This window comes from Bos taurus, chromosome 11 (assembly GCF_002263795.3).
Source record: "Bos taurus isolate L1 Dominette 01449 registration number 42190680 breed Hereford chromosome 11, ARS-UCD2.0, whole genome shotgun sequence".
NCBI classification, from domain to species: domain Eukaryota; kingdom Metazoa; phylum Chordata; class Mammalia; order Artiodactyla; family Bovidae; genus Bos; species Bos taurus.
The window spans coordinates 99,210,920-99,228,130 of NC_037338.1; the positions used below are offsets into that span (position 1 = coordinate 99,210,920).

Genomic DNA, 17,211 nt, shown 5'->3' on the forward strand with positions numbered 1-17,211 from the left:
TTCGGGCGGGAGCCAGGTCGTAGCGGGGTTCCGAGGAAGAGGAGGCTGACCCGGCCCGGAGTTGGACCGGCCACACAGGCCTTACCCCGAGGCCAGCAGGCGGCGCTGTCCGCACCTGGGCCTGCCCCTCTGGCTGCAGCGACCCGGCGGCGACTGGAGAACCCCCGGCCCGGGAAATGTCCCTTTCTGGCCTTGTATCCCGGGGCGGGGCCCAGTGTCGCACGGGAGCGGGAACCTCGGCCTCAGATGAGGCGCCCTGGGTTCCAAATTCCGCCGGGACGTCGGATCCGGGGCCTCGGGGTCTGCAGTGGGGCTCGATCCCGCGCTGCCGAGGGGCGGCGCTGATCCCCGGCTCCTGCCAGGGCCAGCGGAGCTCGGGAGGGGGCGCCGGATTCCGCGTCTCCGGCGCGACTTCCCGGGAAGTTTCAAGTTGGAAAGCCTTGGCGGCGGGGGCCGGGGCTTCCGGAACCGGAGTGGTCGAGAGGAGGGGCAGAGCAGCGGGAGCGGCGACATGGAGGAGGGGGCGCAGCGGCAGGTGAACGGCGCCCGGAAAGGACGGGCTGTGGGCGTGGGCCAGGGTGGGGGGGGATTCGAGGGGGTACTCGTTCACTGCCCCGGGCTCCGGCCGGGCCCCCCAGACCCCTTCCCGTGTCCCTTCCCAGTCCCCTGCCCTGGGCCCCCTACATCTCCGCAGAGCAGATCTGAGCCCTGGGGGGGATGGGGGGGTGTAAGTGGTTTCTGCCCCCCCCTGGAAATGTCCCCAAATCACCTCCCAGTGACTCAGAGCCTCCGTCGGGCCAGCCCATGAGCACATCTGAATCCGCAGTCAGGGCCACCAAGGGTGGGCCCGAGAGTTTCCTTAAAATCTATTCTACCAGGTAGGACTCTAAGGTCGATGAGCACCCGCTGGGACCGCAAAGGGGGCGGGTGCAGGCACACGGGGACCACTTCTCGGGGCGGGGGGGAAGAGAAGCATGTGATCAGCAGGCGGAGGACGCCGACCCCGCGTAGTTTGTGGGGTTCCTCCCGGAGCACACAGGCGGGGCTGGGGGACCCCCGGGGGAGGGGCATAGTCCAGCGCCCCGGGCGGGAACCTCCGGGTTCACTGAGGCTTCCAGCCCAAATGGCGAGAGGGCGGGGTTCCAGCAGTAGGTTCCCTGGGCCCTGGGACTAAGGCTGTGTGTTTCGTTATTGGGGGCCGGCGGGGTGGGGGTGGGGGAGGTGTTGAGGAGAAGTGCTAGCCCTCAGCAAAGGGGGATGGGGACGTCTGTACAACAAGATCGGGCCCCAGACGCCCAGCGGAAAAGGAGAGGTGTGTGCGCACTTGGCGGGATTCCAGCCGGGAGCCGGCAGAACCGCGGGCTCCGCTCGGCTCACGGGTGAAGTGTACTTCAGAAGACTCCTTGAGTGCCCCCACCCCTTGGGCAACTCTCAGGACTGTGTCTGCCCCCTCCTTCCCTCCCCCCTTCCTCCGGAGGTCCCTCGGCCTGTTCCCGCCGTGGCTTGTACACATTTTCCGATTTCCTGTCAATCTCCGCCCAGCAGCGGCAGCTGGGTGACTCAGGACCCCGGTGCCGGGCCCCCAGCTCCATGAGATCTTTGTTTGCTCAGGCCTTTGGCTCTGGCCCTCTGGCCTAAGGCCCTCAAAGGATTTCCTGAGGCCCGCCCCTGCCCTCTGACAGCCGGGCCAGCGGGCAAGAGGAGGCCTGGGGTGGGGGTCCTTGAGACTAGGGTGGCCACCCCTTCCACTGGGCGCGGGAGATGGAGCATGGAGAGGTAAGGAAGATCTCAGAGAGTCCTTGGGGTGGGGGTGTCATGAGTTACCCTGGGCTGAAGTCAGCTTTGGCACTGGTTGGTTTGAAACGGCCTCTGGGAAAGAGATTTTCCTCTTCTTGCTCCCACTTTGGGTGAAGTGGTGAGAGAGCCTTCCACTTCCTCCCAAGAGCTGAGCTGCATTGGGAGTGGGCCCCTGGAGACCTCCTCAGCCCCACTGGGCCTCTGCTTTGCCACCTGAGGGGTCAGACCCTCAAGGGAGCAGCCCTGGCTTCTTCTACTCAGGCCACGGTAGGGTATTCTGTCTGTCTGACCTCGGGGGGGTCCCTTCTCAGTGCCGAGCCTCTTTTTTTTTTAAGTTATTAAAAAAAATTTTGGTTGTTCTGGGTCTTTGTTGTGGCACACAGGTTTTTCTCTTGTTGCGGGCTCTTTAGTCGTGGAGTGCGGGCTTAGTTGCCCTGCGGCATACGGGATCTCAATTCTGTGACCAGGGATCAAACCTGAGTCACCTGCATTGGAAGGCGGATTCTTAACCACTGGACTACCAGGGAAGTCCCCTGGGTCTCTTTTCTGGCCGTCAGACCTTAGTGTGGATCCTAGACTTGAGAGCAGCCTGATTACGTGTGGCTGGCAGGGAAAGACTGGGGCCCAAGAGACAGTGCCTCTCCGTCTCTGTGTTTCGGCCTTGAGCAATTATGTCACCTCTCTGTGTCTCAGTTTCCTCATCTGTAAAATGGGGCTGATAACTGCACCTACCTCACAGGCTTGCTCTCAGGTTCGACAGGTTCATATCTGCACAGGTCTTAGAACAGAACACCCTATAAATGTTAACAGTTTTTTTTTTCCTCTTCCCCTTCTCTCCGATGGCAGACGACAGGAGTGTGGGCTGGATAAATAGCCTTGGGGCATCCGTCTGGCTTAGGGATACTCGCTCTGAGGTCAGAGTGGCACCCTGTGGGTCAGTCAGTCCTGGCTGCCATCCACACCTGCTTCTCTCCTCCCTCTTTCTGTGATGAGCGGAGGCTTTGGAGGTGGGGTCCCAGAGGCCTGATCCCTCTGCCTTCTGACAGCCTGGGGCAGGCCATCAGCCCCTGGAGGATGAGAAAGAGGTGATCCGCCGGGCCATCCAGAAGGAGCTGAAGATCAAGGAGGGTGTGGAAAACCTGCGGCGGGTGGCCACAGACCGCCGCCACCTGGGCCACGTGCAGCAGCTGCTGCGGTCGTCCAACCGCCGCCTGGAGCAGCTGCATGGGGAGCTGCGGGAGCTTCACGCCCGTATCCTGCTGCCCGGGCCTGGGCTGGGCCCGGCTGGTGAGTGAGGAGCACGAGGAGGCCCCTCGGGACGGGAAGTGCCAAGTTGACCCAGCTCCTTGATCTTGGCTCTGATCTACTCTCAGAGCTTCTCTTGAGAGAGCCCTGCCCAAGAGAGTTGGAGAGGAGCAAGCGAGGCATTGGGGGGTGGGGAGGGCTCTCGGCTCTGGGGCAGGCATTCATGTGCCCCACACTCTGCACACAGAGCCCGCGGCCTCAGGACCTCGGCCGCTGGCCGAGCAGGCAAGGGCTCGGCACCTGGAAGCTCTACAGAGGCAGCTGCAGGTGGAGCTGAAGGTCAAGCAGGGGGCTGAGAACATGACCCACACCTACGCCAGCGGCACTCCCAAGGTAAGGCCCCCTGGGGGGAAGAGATTGTGTTCTCAGATTATTCCAGAAGGTAGTGATCCAGCCCCTAATCTGATAGGGAAATGCAGCCTAGCCATTGATCCTGTAAGGGAGACACTCTACCCTTAGTCTGATGGGGGAGGCAGGCCCCAAATCTCATCTTGACTCCAATCCTTTGTCTAACAAAGAAGGCAAAACAGCAGGGTGATGGGAAATCCCAGCCCAACCCCAAGTCTAGTAGGGAAGTCCCAGCTCCTGTCCCAACTCCCAGCATGATGTGGAAATGGAGGCTTGACCTGAGCCCTTCCTTGTCTAGTCTGATGGGGAAGGCTCTGTTGCAGAGCTAGTCTAAAAAGGGAGGCTTGGAAGCTTCCTGGTTAAAACTGCACTTCTAATGCAAGGGGTGCGGGTTCGATCCCTAGTCAGGGAACTGAGATGCTCACATGCCATGTGGCCTGGGCCCCCAAAAATAATAATAAATAAATAATTTTTAAAAATAAAATATAAAAAATATTAAAAAGCAGAGACCTTACTTTGCCAGCAAAGGTCCGTCTAGTCAAGGCTATGGTTTTTCCAGTAGTCATGTATGGATGTGAGAGTTGGACTATAAAGAAAGCTGAACTCCGAAGAAATGATGCTTTTGAACTGTGGTGTTGGAGAAGACTCTTGAGAGTCTCTCGAACTGCAAGGAGTTCCAACCAGTCCATCTTAAAGGAAACCAGGCCTGAATATTCATTGGAAGGACTGATGCTGAAGCTGAAACTCCAATATTTTGGCCAGCTGATGTGAAGAATTGACTCATTGGAAAAGACCTTGATGCTGGGAAAGATTGAAGGTGGGAGGAGAAGGGGACAACAGAAGAAGAGATGGCTGGATGGCATCACTGACTCAATGGATGGGAGTTTGGGTAAACTCTGGGAGTTGGCGATGGACAGGGAGGCCTGGAGTGCTGCAGTCCATGGGGTCGCAAAGAGTTGGACACGACTGAGCAACTGAACTGAGCTGAACAGGCTGTAGTTATCTGGTCTACTGAGGGAGGCTTAGCTTCAACTCAGACTGATGGAGGAGGCTTGGCCCAGTCCCCAGTCTGACCAGGAAGGCTCTGGCCTAGTCCTGGCCTGATGGGGTATGTGTTGCAACCCTATAGGAGAGGAAGCTGCTGGCGGCCGCCCAGCAGATGCTCCAGGACAGCCAGCTGAAGGTGGCCCTGCTGCGAATGAAGATCAGTAGCCTGGAGGCCAGCGGGTCCCCCGAGCCAGGTGAGGCCTGGCCAAGGGGGCTGGGCAGGGCGGAGCAGGGCAGGGGCCTGAGGCTGACCCCTCCTCCTCCCAGGTCCTGAGCTGATGGTAGAGGAGCTACGGCACCGTCTACGCATCGAGGCTGCTGTGGCCGAGGGTGCCAAGAACGTGGTGAAGCTGCTCGGTAGCCGGCGAACGCAGGACCGCAAGGTGCTGGCCGAGGTCAGACCGTGCTTCCTGTCTGACTGGTACCACCCTTTGTAGTGGCCATGATACCGCTCGACGGGTATCATGGACCACATGAGCAATGGCCATGAGGAAACAGGAGGCACATTCTTTTTATATATATAATTTTCTTTCTTTCTTTCTTTTTGGCTCTGCTGAGTCTTTGTTGCTGCTTGGGCTTTTCTGGAGTGGTGAGCGGGGGCTACTCTCTAGTTGCGGTTCGTAGGCTTCTCACTGTGGTGGCTTCTCTTGTTGCAGAGCACAGGCTGCAGGGCACAGGGATTCAGGGCTCAGTAGTTGTGGCTCTCAGGCTCTAGAGCACAGGCTCTATAACTGTGGTGCGTGGCTTAGTTGCCCCAAGGCATGTGGAATCTTCCCAGACCAGGGATCGAACCCATGTCTCCTGCACTGGCAGGCAAATTCTTTACCACTCAGCCACCAGGGAAGCCCAGAAGACACATTCTTGTCTAGATCAGGGGTCTCCAACTTCCAGGCCGCGGACCGGTACCTCCTGTCAGATCAGCGGCAGCATTAGATTAGAAGTAAAGTGCACAAAAATGTTGTTTAGCCGCTCAGTCGTGTCTGACTCTGCGACCACATGGACTGCAGCACGTCAGGCCTCCCTGTCCTTCACCATCTCTTGGAGCTTGCTCAAACTCATGTCCATCTAGTCACAGATGCCATCCAACCATCTCGTCCTCTGTTGTCCTCTTCTCCTCCTGCCCTCAATCTTTCCCAGCATCAGGGTCTTTTCTAATGATTCGGCTCTTCGCATCAGGTGGCCAAAGTATTGGAGCTTCAGCTTCACAAAAATGTAATGCGCTTGAATTGTCCTAAAACCATCCCTCCCGCCTCCAGTCCGTGGAAAAATTGTCTTCCACAAAACCAGTCCCAGCTATCAAAAAAAGTTGGGGACCACTAGTCTAGACCTCATCCAGAGTGCCTCTGGGTGGCCTGAACCACTGCCCCTGCCATTACCCCAGGGCCCTGTATCCCCTGCCCGTATGCCTCCTGCAGGCTCAGGCCCAGCTCCAGGAGTCCTGCCAGAAACTGGACCTCCTGCGGCTGGCCTTGGAGCAGCTGCTGGAGAGACTGCCTCCTGCCCACCCTCTGCGCGGCAGAGTGGCCCGGGAGCTGCGGACTGCTGCGTCTGGGAACCCACAGCCTTCAGGGACGCTCGTGAAGCCCACCGCCATGACAGGTACCTGGGAGCCCATCCTACTTCAAAGCTCTCCTTCCCTTCCAGGGAGGAGCCTGGAACTCAGTGGGGAAGAATTTTGGAGAAGATTTCTAATCCCGGCTTCACCATCCCTTAGCTGTGTGCCCTTGGGCGACTGACACCCCCTCTCCAGACCTCAGTTTATCACTCTGTCAAATGGGGGTGGTAACAGCTCCTACTTCATAGGACTCTGGTGTGACAATTAAGTGAGTTGTTGCATGTGAAGTGCTCGAATTTTCACACCAACCCTATGAAGTAGGTGATGTTATCACCCCCATTTGACAGAGTGATAAACTGAGGTCTGGAGAAGGGGTGTCAGTTGCCCAAGGTCACACAGCTAAGGGATGGTGAAGCCAGGATTGAAAATCTTCTCCAAAATTCTTCCCCAGTGTGTTTCAATGAGGAACCATGAGAGTGTTAGGCTGGATTTGACAGTGTTAGGGAGCTCACAGCCCTGGAGACCTTGGTACCCAGTTCTGGGCAGTTTTCACTATTAGAAAGTTCTTCCTTATCCCAAGTGGATCTGACACGATGGAAGCCCTGAGCTTCCCACCTGGGACCCAGTGCCAACTAGAGGGCCCAGCCCCTGCCTGCACAGAGCTGGTACAGAATAGATAGGCCTTGTTCCATTGTGAGCAGAGCTGAAGGGGAAAAGTACAGGGACTGCACGGGCCCCCTCATCTGGCCTTGGGGAACCAAGGAATGCTTCCTGGAGGGGGAGGCATGTCCTTGAAGGGCTTATGGGAGTTGACCAAGTCGACAAGCTGGGAAAGGTGAGGGCAAGGTCTTATTTGTTGTTCGCTTGCTACGTCCTGCCCGAGTCTGTAACCGCATGGACTACAGCACGCCAGGCCTCCCTGTCCCTCACTATTTCCCAGAGTCTTTCCAAGTGTGTGTCTGTTGAATCGGTGATGCTATCCAACCATCTCTAGGGCTTGTTAAAAGGCCTAAAATTCAGGTACTTGAAGCTACCCCATAAGCTGTCTTCCAGCTAAACACCCACATTCCTCCAGTCATTCTTTCTAGGATGACCTTCCCATCCTGAGCACTGCCTCGGTTTACAAGGTCTATCGGAGTATAACCCTGCAGGCCCCGACTCCCTAAATGGTGCTCTTCGGCCCCATGTGTGGCCTCAAGAGCTGCTAGAGTCCTACTGCTTCCTCTACCCTTGGAGGGACAAATCTCTACTGGTCCTCAGAATGAACCCACTTGGTTGGCAAAACACACTGGTACCCACGGCAGGAAGTGGGGCTGAGTTGGCACTCCTTTCCACTGAATGGATGGGGAAACAGGCCTTGGGAAGAGGTGGCTGGCCAGGCACCCTGCTCCTCTGGGGCTCTCGAACCTGGCATGGTGCTCCCTAGGCCCAGAGCCCTGGGCAGCATGCGGACTGAGGTCTGAGTCTGACTCCTCTGCCTCTGTGTCCCTGCTTCTTCCCACACATAGAGGGCTGGCAGGAGGGGAGGACCAGTTGGTCGGCCCCCAGGGTGGCCCCCAGGTGGCAGCCGAGGCCTAAGGCAAGCAGGCTGTTGGTTTGCTACCTCCGTGAGAAGGCAGCATTCCTAGGGTCCCAGCGACCCCTTGGAGGATGGTGTCCGATGATGGCCCCTCACTACGCTCCCCGACAGGGACGCTGCAGGTCCGCCTCCTGGGCTGTGAGCAGCTGCTGATAGCGGTGCCTGGACGTTCCCCCGCGGCCGCGCTGGCCGGGAGCCCCTCCCAAGGCTGGCTTCGGAGCAGAGCCAAGCAGCAGCGTGGGGGAGGCGAGCTGGCCAGTGAGTAGGGGGCCCGGGGAGCTGGGGAACGCGAAGGTCCCCCCACCACTGCTGGCCTGCCCTGAGCCCCACCTCTGGCCTTGCAGGTGAGGTGCTGGCTGTGTTGAAGGTGGACAATCGCGTTGTGGGCCAGACAGGCTGGGGGCCTGTGGCCAAGCAGTCCTGGGACCAGAACTTTGTTATCGCCCTGGAGCGGGTGAGGCTGCCCTTGTGTGGACGGGGGTGATCGTGGGTAGCAGGGTGGAAAGCTGGATGGGTAGTGGCTGGTGCCAGGCTCCCCCTGACTCAATTTGGCCTCCCTGTGTAGGCCCGGGAGCTGGAGATCGGGGTCCACTGGCGGGACTGGAGGCAGCTGTGCGGCGTGGCCTTCCTGCGGCTGGAGGACTTCCTGGACAATGCCTGTCACCAGCTGTCCCTCAGCCTGGTGCCACAGGGACAGCTCTTCGCCCAGGTGCCTCCCGGCCCCTGCCCTCTGACCTCACGGGCCCCTGGCTCTGTTAGCGCGAGAGGGGCCTTGGAGACTGTGCTCCCCCACCAACCCACAGCTAGGAGTGGAAATTGAGGCCCTGAGGGAGGAGCTCTCCAGGGATGAAAGATTCCCAGCCGCTCTCTGAGGACTTCACAGGAGAGGAACGGCCTCTCCTTGTCCTGACCGCCCCGCCGCATGCACGACCCTGGACAAGTCCCTTTCTTCTCCAGGCCTCAGTTCCCCTCCTGGTACCAGTGAGGATGCTGAATCCATTCTCTGTGAATCCCTGTAGCTCTTGCATCTGTTGACAACGGGCTCAGGCTGGGATCCTGGAGGCTGAGGAGGTGCCCAGGGCAGGTTGGCAGGTGGGAGGGGACTGGTCTTCAGCCCTGCCCCCTGCCCCCACAGGTGACCTTCTGTGACCCTGTCATTGAGAGGAGGCCCCGACTGCAGAGGCAGAAACGCATTTTCTCAAAACGCAGAGGTATGGAAGGCTGGCGAACAGGGAGCAGGGCTGGGCCCCTCCAGAGACCTCGAGACTGAGGCCGCTTCTGTCCCAGGTCAGGACTTCCTGAGGGCTTCCCAGATGAACCTCAGCATGGCAGCCTGGGGGCGCTTGGTCATGAGCCTGCTGCCGCCCTGCAGCTCCCCAAGCACCATCAGCCCCCCCAAAACGTGCTCCCAGACCCCAGCCACACCCCAGCGGGCCACCGACCCCGACTCGCCCAGGTGAGGAACCTCACTCACCCCAGGCTGCCTGCTTCTCTGCGGTGTCACCTCTCTCCAGACGCAGATGGAGCCTGCCCCGTGGCTCACCCTCTGACCTGTCTGTCTGTCTCGCGTGGCTGTGCGTCCACCCCCGCCCTCCCTGCCCGCCACTGTTCCAGCTGTCTGTGTCCAGTATATGTCTGCTTCTATCCCACAGTAACTTCCCACCCAAGAAGACCCCCTTGCGAGAAGAGATCCAACCCCCACCCAAGCCCCCTCGCCTCTACCTGGCCCAGGAGCCAACCCCCGAAGAGATGCCGGTGAGGGGCAGCAGGGCAGGGTTGGTCACCCTGGGTGCTGCCCAGGTCGGGTGGCAGGGCTGGAGGGGAGGAAGCCCTGCTCTGCCTTGAGACCCTCTCCCCTCGCAGCGCACCAAACGCCCCCACATGGAGCCCAGGATTCGACTCGAGCCGCCTCTGCCAGCCCCGGCTACCAGGTACCCCGGCGGGCTCACCTCAGTGTTTGAGACATTTTATCCACTCATCTGGGTATTTGCATGTCAGATGTTCACATCTCACCCTGGGCTCCTTGGCTTGCTCTCAGGTTCTCACTCGCTGAACCCACATTATTGAGCTCAGCCTGCCTGCCAGACCCCAGGAAACTGCAGTCCCGGGAACCCTGCCCCACCCCGGGCTCTGCAGCTCCCCACTAGAGGGGGACCACCCAGGATTGAACACAGGGGGTTTGGAGCGACTCCTGGTGGAGGCCCAGCCCTTTCTTGTTCTGGGGGCTTCCTGTATCCTCTCTCTTGCAGGAAACCCCCCCGGCTTCAGGACTTCCGCTGCTTGGCCGTGCTGGGCCGGGGCCACTTTGGGAAGGTAAGGGGCTGAGGAGGTGCAGCAGAAGGGGGTGGGCAGCCCTCAGCACATTTGCTAGAGGGCTCTGGGCTCTGGGGGGCAGTGGGCAGGGGAAGCAGGCTCCTGTACTTCCCACCTGGAGCCCAAACCTCTCTCTGGCCCCCAGGTCCTCTTGGTCCAGTTCAAGGGGACGGGGCAATACTATGCCATCAAAGCACTGAAGAAGCAGGAGGTGCTGAGCCGGGACGAGATTGAGAGGTGTGTGTTGAGGTTGGGGGTCTCCCAGTACCCCGGTGTCTGGAGAGAACTCAGGACTGCAGGCCTGGGCTGCACTGGTGGCTCCAGAAGGCAGCTGAATGCTGCTGGGGCTTTGAAGAAGTGACCCTGTGGGGCCAGCCAGGCCTGGGCTCTTTTATTAGCAACTGCAGTTGTGAACTGTGTACCTTGGGCAGGTCTCCTCTCTGTGCACCTCAGGTTCCTCATCTGTGAAATGGGAACAGGGTGGGGGTACAAGTTCGAGCCCTGTGCCAGCCCTGGGTACATATGAACCGTCACTCTACCTGCCTGGCAGTTTTAAGAGCCAGTGACCCAGGGGAGTTGTGTGGGTGACAGGGCACAGCCAGGGGAGGTCTTAGTTCCCTTTTGGGTTCCCTCCTTGCCTGTAAAACCCACGCCCTACTCTTGCAGCCTGTACTGTGAGAAGCGAATCCTCGAGGCTGTGGGCTGCACAGGGCATCCGTTCCTGCTTCCCCTCCTCGCCTGCTTCCAGACCTCCAGCCACGCCTGCTTTGTGACCGAGTTCGCGCCTGGCGGTGACCTCATGATGCAGATCCATGAGGACGTCTTCCCTGAGCCCCAGGCCCGGTGGGTCCCCCTCTCGCCTCTTCCCGCCAGCTTTCCCTGGGCCCTCTGTCCCTGGCAGCACCTTCATCCTGCTTCCTCTAGGGTGCCCATCAGCCGAAGAGCGCGTGCAGTCAGGGAGGTCTTGGTTCACATCTTGGTTATCAAGCCCTCACAGCCTTTGTGACCTCAGATCTCAGTGTATATGGCGGTGAACTGGGAATAATGATAACTGCTTTATAGGCTTGGTGCATCGGACATAACATTTAAAACTGTGGCGCCTAGGGACTGGTGAGCAGTAAGGGACTGACAGATGGCGTTGTTATGTCTTGCCCACCAGAGTATGGACTCTGGAGCCCAGATTCACGTGTCAGCCCTGTGACCCAGGGTGGGTTGTTTACCAGGAGTCTCAGATCCTTTTCAAAAAATAGTCATGATGAGGCTTCCCTGGGTGGTCTAATGCTTAAGAACCCGCCTGCGAGTGCAGGGGACACAGGTTCGATTCCTGGTCCAGGAAGATCTCACATGTCTCGGAGCAACTACCGAGCCCAAGGGCTGCAACTACTGAAGCCCGCACACCTCGAGCCCATGCTCTGTAGCTGAACCTATGAAACAGTTATCATTCCCCGCAATTCACCGCAATGAGAAACCCAGGCACCACAGTGAAGAGCAGCCCCTGCTCACCGCAACTAGAGGAAGCCTGTGCACAGCAACGAAGACCCAGCACAGTTAAAAAAAAAATGCGTAACATTTTTTAAAAATTAAAAAAAAAAAATAGGCATGAGGGGACCAACGGAGGCTGCCAGGAGGATGCCAGGATGGGCATGTGGACATTTGGTGTCATTCCTGGCACAATCTAAGGGCCTGGGAAGGGTAGGCTGTTATCAGAAGGAGCACCACCCCTGCCCCATGAGGCTCCTCCCAGCCTCTCGCCCACATCTGACGCTGGCAGGGATATCGGGGGTCCCCAGGCCATGGCCACCCTGGTGCCTCCCTGCCCTGTCTCCCACAGTCCTGGGCCTGAACTCCCTCCTGCACCAACCCTCCAGGTTCTATCTGGCCTGTGTGGTCCTGGGGCTGCAGTTCTTACACGAGCAGAAGATCATTTACAGGTAACTTGCCCCCAGGATCCTGGGGGCGTAGGCAAGGGGGTCAGGGGCTGCCCTCCTCCTGGGCTGCTATGAGGCGGGGCCGCTGTTCCCTGGGCCTCAGCACTTCTCAGCTCCTTCGGGGTCTGCCCTGCCTTGCCCTCAGAGACCTTAAGTTGGATAATCTTCTCCTGGACGCCCAGGGTTTCCTGAAGATCGCGGACTTTGGGCTTTGTAAGGAAGGTGGGTGCCTCCCATTTAAGAGCCTGTGTCCTCCCGCCTTGCTCGCTCCACTGAGGCCAGCAGGGTGGCAACGAGTGGCATCTTCCAGAAAATGTGCCTCCCAGCCCTCCTTCCAGGGACCAGCTAGACGCATTGGCTTGTCCTTCCCCGCCCTAAAAACTTGGAAAGACCCCCTTGGCCTCGGCCGGAGGGAGAGCCTGGGCTAGGAGAGGGCACTGGGTTCTGCTTTCTGCATGGCCCTGGCACACAGGCTTTGCTGAGACTCATGTTCCTCATCTATCAGGTGGCATAAAAACCGTTCCCACCTCCAAGGATGCGGGGCAGGGCTTGGCACGAGGTTCCTTGCATGGGGTCCTAAGGGTTGGTGGTTGATTCTTACAACCAGAGGTTCTTGTGGCTGCCACAGCACGCTGGCATCAGTATGGGTGTTGGTTGGCAGGGATCGGCTTCGGGGACCGGACGAGCACCTTCTGCGGCACCCCGGAGTTTCTGGCCCCCGAGGTGCTGACTCAGGAGGCCTACACGCGGGCTGTGGACTGGTGGGGACTGGGCGTGCTGCTCTATGAGATGCTGGTGGGCGAGGTGAGTGTTGGATGGGGAGAGCTTCTGGGGCCCCCAGTTTGGGTGGAGGTGGGGGGGTGGCGCTCCCTGCTGAGCCCCCTCCCTGCAGTGCCCGTTTCCAGGGGACACCGAGGAGGAGGTGTTTGATTGCATCGTCAATGCGGAAGCCCCGTACCCCCGCTTTCTGTCGGTGCAAGGCCTCGAGCTTATTCAGAAGGTAATTGCTGCAGGGTCCCGGGCTGGGCCAGAGAGCTACTCGTGGCTCTCCGGGCTCCCTACCCAAGAGGCTGGGGGCAGGCGGCAGTGTCTGGGGCTGAGCGCCCTGAATGAACCCTGTCCTCGCCCCCAGCTCCTCCAGAAGTGCCCCGAGAAGCGCCTGGGGGCAGGCGAGCGAGATGCTGAGGAAATCAAGACCCAGCCTTTCTTCAGGGTGAGCGGTCGTGCCACGGTGGTCCCGGTGCCTGGCGCAGAGGGAGGGGTCGAGGGCCCACGGGGGCTGCTGTTCCCATCATCTGAGGTACGCCTTTGCCCCCAGACCACCGACTGGCAGGCTCTGCTCGCCCGCGCCGTCCAGCCCCCCTTTGTGCCCACCCTCTGCGGCCCCACAGACCTGCGCTACTTCGAGGGCGAGTTCACGGGGCTGCCGCCTGCCCTGACCCCACCTGACCCCCGCAGTCCCCTCACCGCCCGCCAGCAGGCTGCCTTCCGGGACTTCGACTTCGTGTCTGAGAGATTCCTGGAGCCCTGAGGGCCTCCCGGCCTCTCTACCCCCTGCCCGCTCCCCCACCCCGGACGGTTTGAGCCTCTGCTTTGCCCACCTGTCTGCCCACCTGGGCACCCTGGGATTGATGGGCCCTTGGGGCTCGAGGTGGTGGACATGGGGCTGCTGTTGTGGGCACTGCTCAGTCACCGGGCGAGGGCTGCCCGCCCCCTTCTCCCAACCTCCTCTCCCCTGCCTGCTGCGAGACCTAGACCAGAAAGAGTGGCACAGTGAGGAATGGTTTTTTTTTTTTTAATACTTGACTTGCTTTATGGTTCATTAAATTTATAAATTTGTGCAGTGGACGCAGTCTGGCTTGGGGGGTGGGATGGAGATGTCCGAAGCCCAGGTGTCTCTTTGTGCCTGAGCCTCCACCATGGGTCCTCTTCCTTTTCTTCTGCCTGGGGAGGTCAGAGCTGCCCACCGAGGCTGGGTATAGTCCCTCGGCTCTACTCTGAGGCCTGGAAGGAGTGGGCAGGAGTGAGGAGCCCCAGGCCCTTGGAGGGTCGACCCCTCTGGGTTCAGCCTCTCTGGTTTTCAGGCACCAGATGGTAGCCCCGGCTTCCAGCGACCCTAAACAGCTTGGCTACTGCCTTCCTCCTCCTCGTCCTCGGCCCAGAGGGCCTCCCAGGACCCCGAGGGCCATCCACAGAAGAAGTGGGCCAGGTTGCGGGTCAGGCCACGGTCGAAGGGGTTGCCAGGGCGCTGGCGGAGGTAGGCGATGCGGTGGGAGGAGATGAACTCCCAGGTGGTGGTGTTGCTGGCCACCAGGTAGAGGTGCGAGGCTAGGAGCAGGCCGGCCACCAGGGAGAAGAGCGACAACAGCAGGAAGGTGGCGAACAGGAGCCCGCTGGACCGCAGCCAGAGCCCCCAGGGCTGGAAGAAGCGGAGGCCAGACCTGCAACGGAAGGAGAGCAACAAGGATCCAGAGCTGGGTCGCCCGAGGCGATGGCCATTTGGGGGAGGGTCCGAGGCCCCTGAAGAGGGAGCCTGGGGGTGCTGGTCCTCCCCCACACCCAGGGCACCAGGGAAACCCACCATGCCAGGTACAGGGCCCACAGAAGCACCACCAGTTGCAGCGCCAGGTAGGCCACGAAGAGCGGGTGGTTGCGCTCGCCCACACAGTTCTCCATCCAGGGGCAGTGGTGGTCATAGCGGCGGACACAGCGGCGGCACTCACGGCAGTGCCGAGCCCGCAGGGGTTGCTGTGGGCACAGAGGGAGTTGGGCCTCAACACCGGCTCCCCTCTAGGCCCAGCAATGAGGACGGGAGGTCAGGGCTGGCATCTGGGAGGGCTTCCTGGAGGAGGGGGGTGAGGCCAAGGAGTCTCGGCCTTGCCTGAGTCCTCCCACCGAGGTCCCCGCATCACCCACCAGCACCATGCAGTATCTGCAGCGCCGAAGGGGGATGGCCTGAGGAACCATGGCTGTCTGCTCTTCCTTGGCCTCCTCCTGAAAAACGGGGGACAGAGGATGAGATGGGGGTCCCTTGGGAGGCAGATGAGACTTGTGGGTGTCTCCCTTGGGGGCCAGCTTAGCTCTGGGTGTGCACATTTGGGGGCCCATCCCATGTGTCATCGAGGTGGTAGAGTGGGGCAGGGTGCCCTGGACTGCGAGGTTGTGTGACTTTTGCCAGTTACTTCCCCTCTGGACCTTGGCAATTTTCTCATTGTAGGACGGGGCCCTAGGTCTGGCAAGACAATTCCCTGGGATTCCCTAGGAAAGCTCTCAGCTAGGTCTAGCATGAGACTCCCTGGAGTCTTGAGTTCCCTGGTGGAGGGAGGAGGGCTTTGGGCCTCCTCGTTACCTGGGGCTGAGGCAGGACATTCACGTAGCCCGGATCCATGAGTGACACGGTCAGGTAAAGCAGCAGGGAGGCCAGCACGAGCAGCAGGAAGGTGAGGGGCAGGAGCAGCTCCCCCTGCTCTTCCCACTGCCGAAGTGCTGGAGAGGCCAGAGGGGGAGAGTGAGGCCAGGACCATGGACCGGCGTGGCGGGGGAGGGTGCAACTGGAGGGGGGAAGTGTGTCCCTGGCTGAACAAAGTCCTGGAAATGGGGTTTGATGAATGGTCGGGTGTGGCCACTACATAGGGTGCAGGAGGGAGAAGTTCAGGTTTGGGAGAAGAGAAAAAAAGCAGTTAATCTACACTATCTCTGGAGGGCAGTAGGGAACCATGCAAGCTTACAGGGTCAGATATTTTTCTGAACTGCTTCCCAGGTGGCACTAACAATAAAGAAGCTCCTGCCAATGCAGGAGACATAAGAGACTCGAGTTCCATCCCTGGGTTGGGAAGATCCCCTGGAGGAGGGAATGGCAATCCACTCCAGTATTCTTGCCTGGAGAATCCCATGGACAGAGGAGCCTGGTGGGTTACAGCCCGTAGGTTTGCACAGTCAGACATGACTGAAGCGACTTAGCATGCATGTTTCTGAAAGCCTTCTTAGTGCTAAAGTAAAGATGGATCAGAGGGGAGGCCTATCCAGGACACAGAGAGGAGCGTGTCTGGGCAAGGGTAACGGCAGGGGGGTTGGCCAGATTGGAGGTAAGGGGTGAGGGGACCAGACTTGGCTGGATATGGGGTACAGGGAGGAGGACTCTGGCTCTGAGATGGGAAGAGGCTGGCCAGGTCAGAGATACACAAGAAACAGAGAGAGAGAAGGGTGTGGCTGGCAGGTTGGAATGCTGTAGGGGAGTCCAGGCCACCTTCAGGGTCCAGCCCATGGAGGTGACTGAAGGTTTGGGGGAAAGGGGTGGAGGGCTGAGCAGGGAGAGGCAGGAGTCAGCCAGCCAGACATCAGAGTATGGACAACTCAGGTGCCCCTTGACTGTAAAAGGGAGTGGAGAAGAAAAGGAGGTTGCAGTGGGGGGTTTCTCTCTGGTGGGGAGACTGAGCAGGTTTTTAGGCTAAGGGGTGAAGCCAGTGGAGGAGACTCAGGTCTTGGGAGGAAAGTGAGAATGCCCCTGGTCCAGGAGGTTAGGCTGCAGCGAGGAGGAAGGGGTGGGGCTTGTGGTGGTGGTAGTGAGGAAGGGCGAAAGCCTGTGCTGGAGGTGCCCTGTGGCAGGTAAAGAGGGGGAAGGATGGAAGCGGGTGGGTGGAATGAATGAGCGCTCACAGGGATGAGAACAAGAGGGACAGGCTGTTCCCCTATGCCGTGTCCTCTTGCCTGAAGGTGGGGAGCCCAGACTTGGGGCAGCTAGGGCCACGCAGGGATGGGGTGGGCGGGATGCCAGCCCTTCATTTAGCTGATCCTCGGAATCTTGGAGTCAATTCCTGGGAAGGGTCGGGCGGGTCCCAGGATCAGGGAAGATGGGGTCTCGAATAGGTCGTCGGATCAGGTGGGCACCGGGTGGGTCCTGGGACAGGCAAGGGTATCTGGCAGGGATCAGGAAGATTCTGGGATTAATTAGAGATCAACTGGGTATTAGGCGGAAAGCAGGTGGCTCTTGGAATGAGAGGTGGGAGAGGGCCTCTGGCGCTGGAGGAGTCGGGGGAATCCCAGGATCTCCGAGGGGTTCGACAAGGGACTCAGTGAGACCCAAACATCTGAGGAATCACGCGGGATCGGGTGGGTCCGGGGTCGCGAGGGTTCCGGCTCACCGGTATCATGCAGGAAGAGTACCAACGTGATCCCCCAGGTCAGCACAGTATGCCCGGTCCGCACCAGGACCCCAGGGGTGAGGAGCGCCCAGGGCGCCATCGCCTCGGCCCCGGGCCCCACCCGGAAGAAGCGCTCAGAGGGGCGGGCCCTCCGAGGAACAAGGCCCGTGGCCACCCGGGGATTGGCGGATACGGGCT

At 59.8% G+C, this 17,211-nt stretch overlaps 2 protein-coding genes across 6 annotated transcripts; one reads left to right on the top strand and one right to left on the bottom strand.

The window, feature by feature from the left end:
- The first annotated feature begins 456 nt into the window (after positions 1-456).
- PKN3 (protein kinase N3) lies at positions 457-13,715 on the top strand. Of its 5 annotated transcripts, none has more exons than XM_015473610.3 (22): positions 457-535; positions 2,844-3,084; positions 3,290-3,435; positions 4,580-4,691; positions 4,765-4,892; positions 5,913-6,096; positions 7,743-7,889; positions 7,976-8,085; positions 8,197-8,340; positions 8,767-8,842; positions 8,919-9,087; positions 9,284-9,386; positions 9,495-9,562; positions 9,881-9,944; positions 10,090-10,181; positions 10,611-10,787; positions 11,813-11,875; positions 12,018-12,094; positions 12,534-12,676; positions 12,765-12,872; positions 13,005-13,041; positions 13,191-13,715. In XM_015473610.3, exons 1-22 carry the CDS (start codon positions 512-514, stop codon positions 13,319-13,321), a joined length of 2,544 nt encoding a protein of 847 aa, XP_015329096.1. In that variant the 5' UTR covers positions 457-511; the 3' UTR covers positions 13,322-13,715. The 5 variants fall into 5 exon arrangements, with proteins under 5 accessions (XP_015329096.1, XP_010808696.1, XP_059747051.1 ...); XM_010810394.4 differs by having other exon boundaries at positions 4,765-4,880; positions 13,005-13,085; NM_001205566.1 differs by having other exon boundaries at positions 512-535; positions 13,005-13,085.
- Positions 13,654-17,148, bottom strand: ZDHHC12 (zinc finger DHHC-type palmitoyltransferase 12). The gene is made up of 5 exons (XM_002691635.7): positions 17,014-17,148; positions 15,222-15,358; positions 14,789-14,866; positions 14,454-14,620; positions 13,654-14,313 (listed from the first exon to the last, which is right to left on the bottom strand). The coding sequence occupies exons 1-5, from the start codon at positions 17,111-17,113 to the stop codon at positions 13,989-13,991; spliced, it is 807 nt and encodes a 268-aa protein (XP_002691681.1). The 5' UTR covers positions 17,114-17,148; the 3' UTR covers positions 13,654-13,988.
- Between the last annotated feature and the right edge of the window lie 63 nt (positions 17,149-17,211).

Coding starts and splice junctions, on each gene's coding strand:
- PKN3 (NM_001205566.1), top strand. CDS start 512: ATGGAGGAGGGGGCGCAGCGGCAG. Junction 3,436..4,579: donor ACGCCAGCGGCACTCCCAAG/GTAAGGCCCCCT, acceptor GCAACCCTATAG/GAGAGGAAGCTGCTGGCGGC. Junction 9,387..9,494: donor CAACCCCCGAAGAGATGCCG/GTGAGGGGCAGC, acceptor CTCCCCTCGCAG/CGCACCAAACGCCCCCACAT.
- ZDHHC12 (XM_002691635.7), bottom strand. CDS start 17,113: ATGGCGCCCTGGGCGCTCCTCACCCCTGGGGTCCTGGTGCGGACCGGG. Junction 15,359..17,013: donor ACTCTTCCTGCATGATACCG/GTGAGCCGGAAC, acceptor TGGCCTCTCCAG/CACTTCGGCAGTGGGAAGAG. Junction 14,867..15,221: donor ATGTCCTGCCTCAGCCCCAG/GTAACGAGGAGG, acceptor CCCGTTTTTCAG/GAGGAGGCCAAGGAAGAGCA.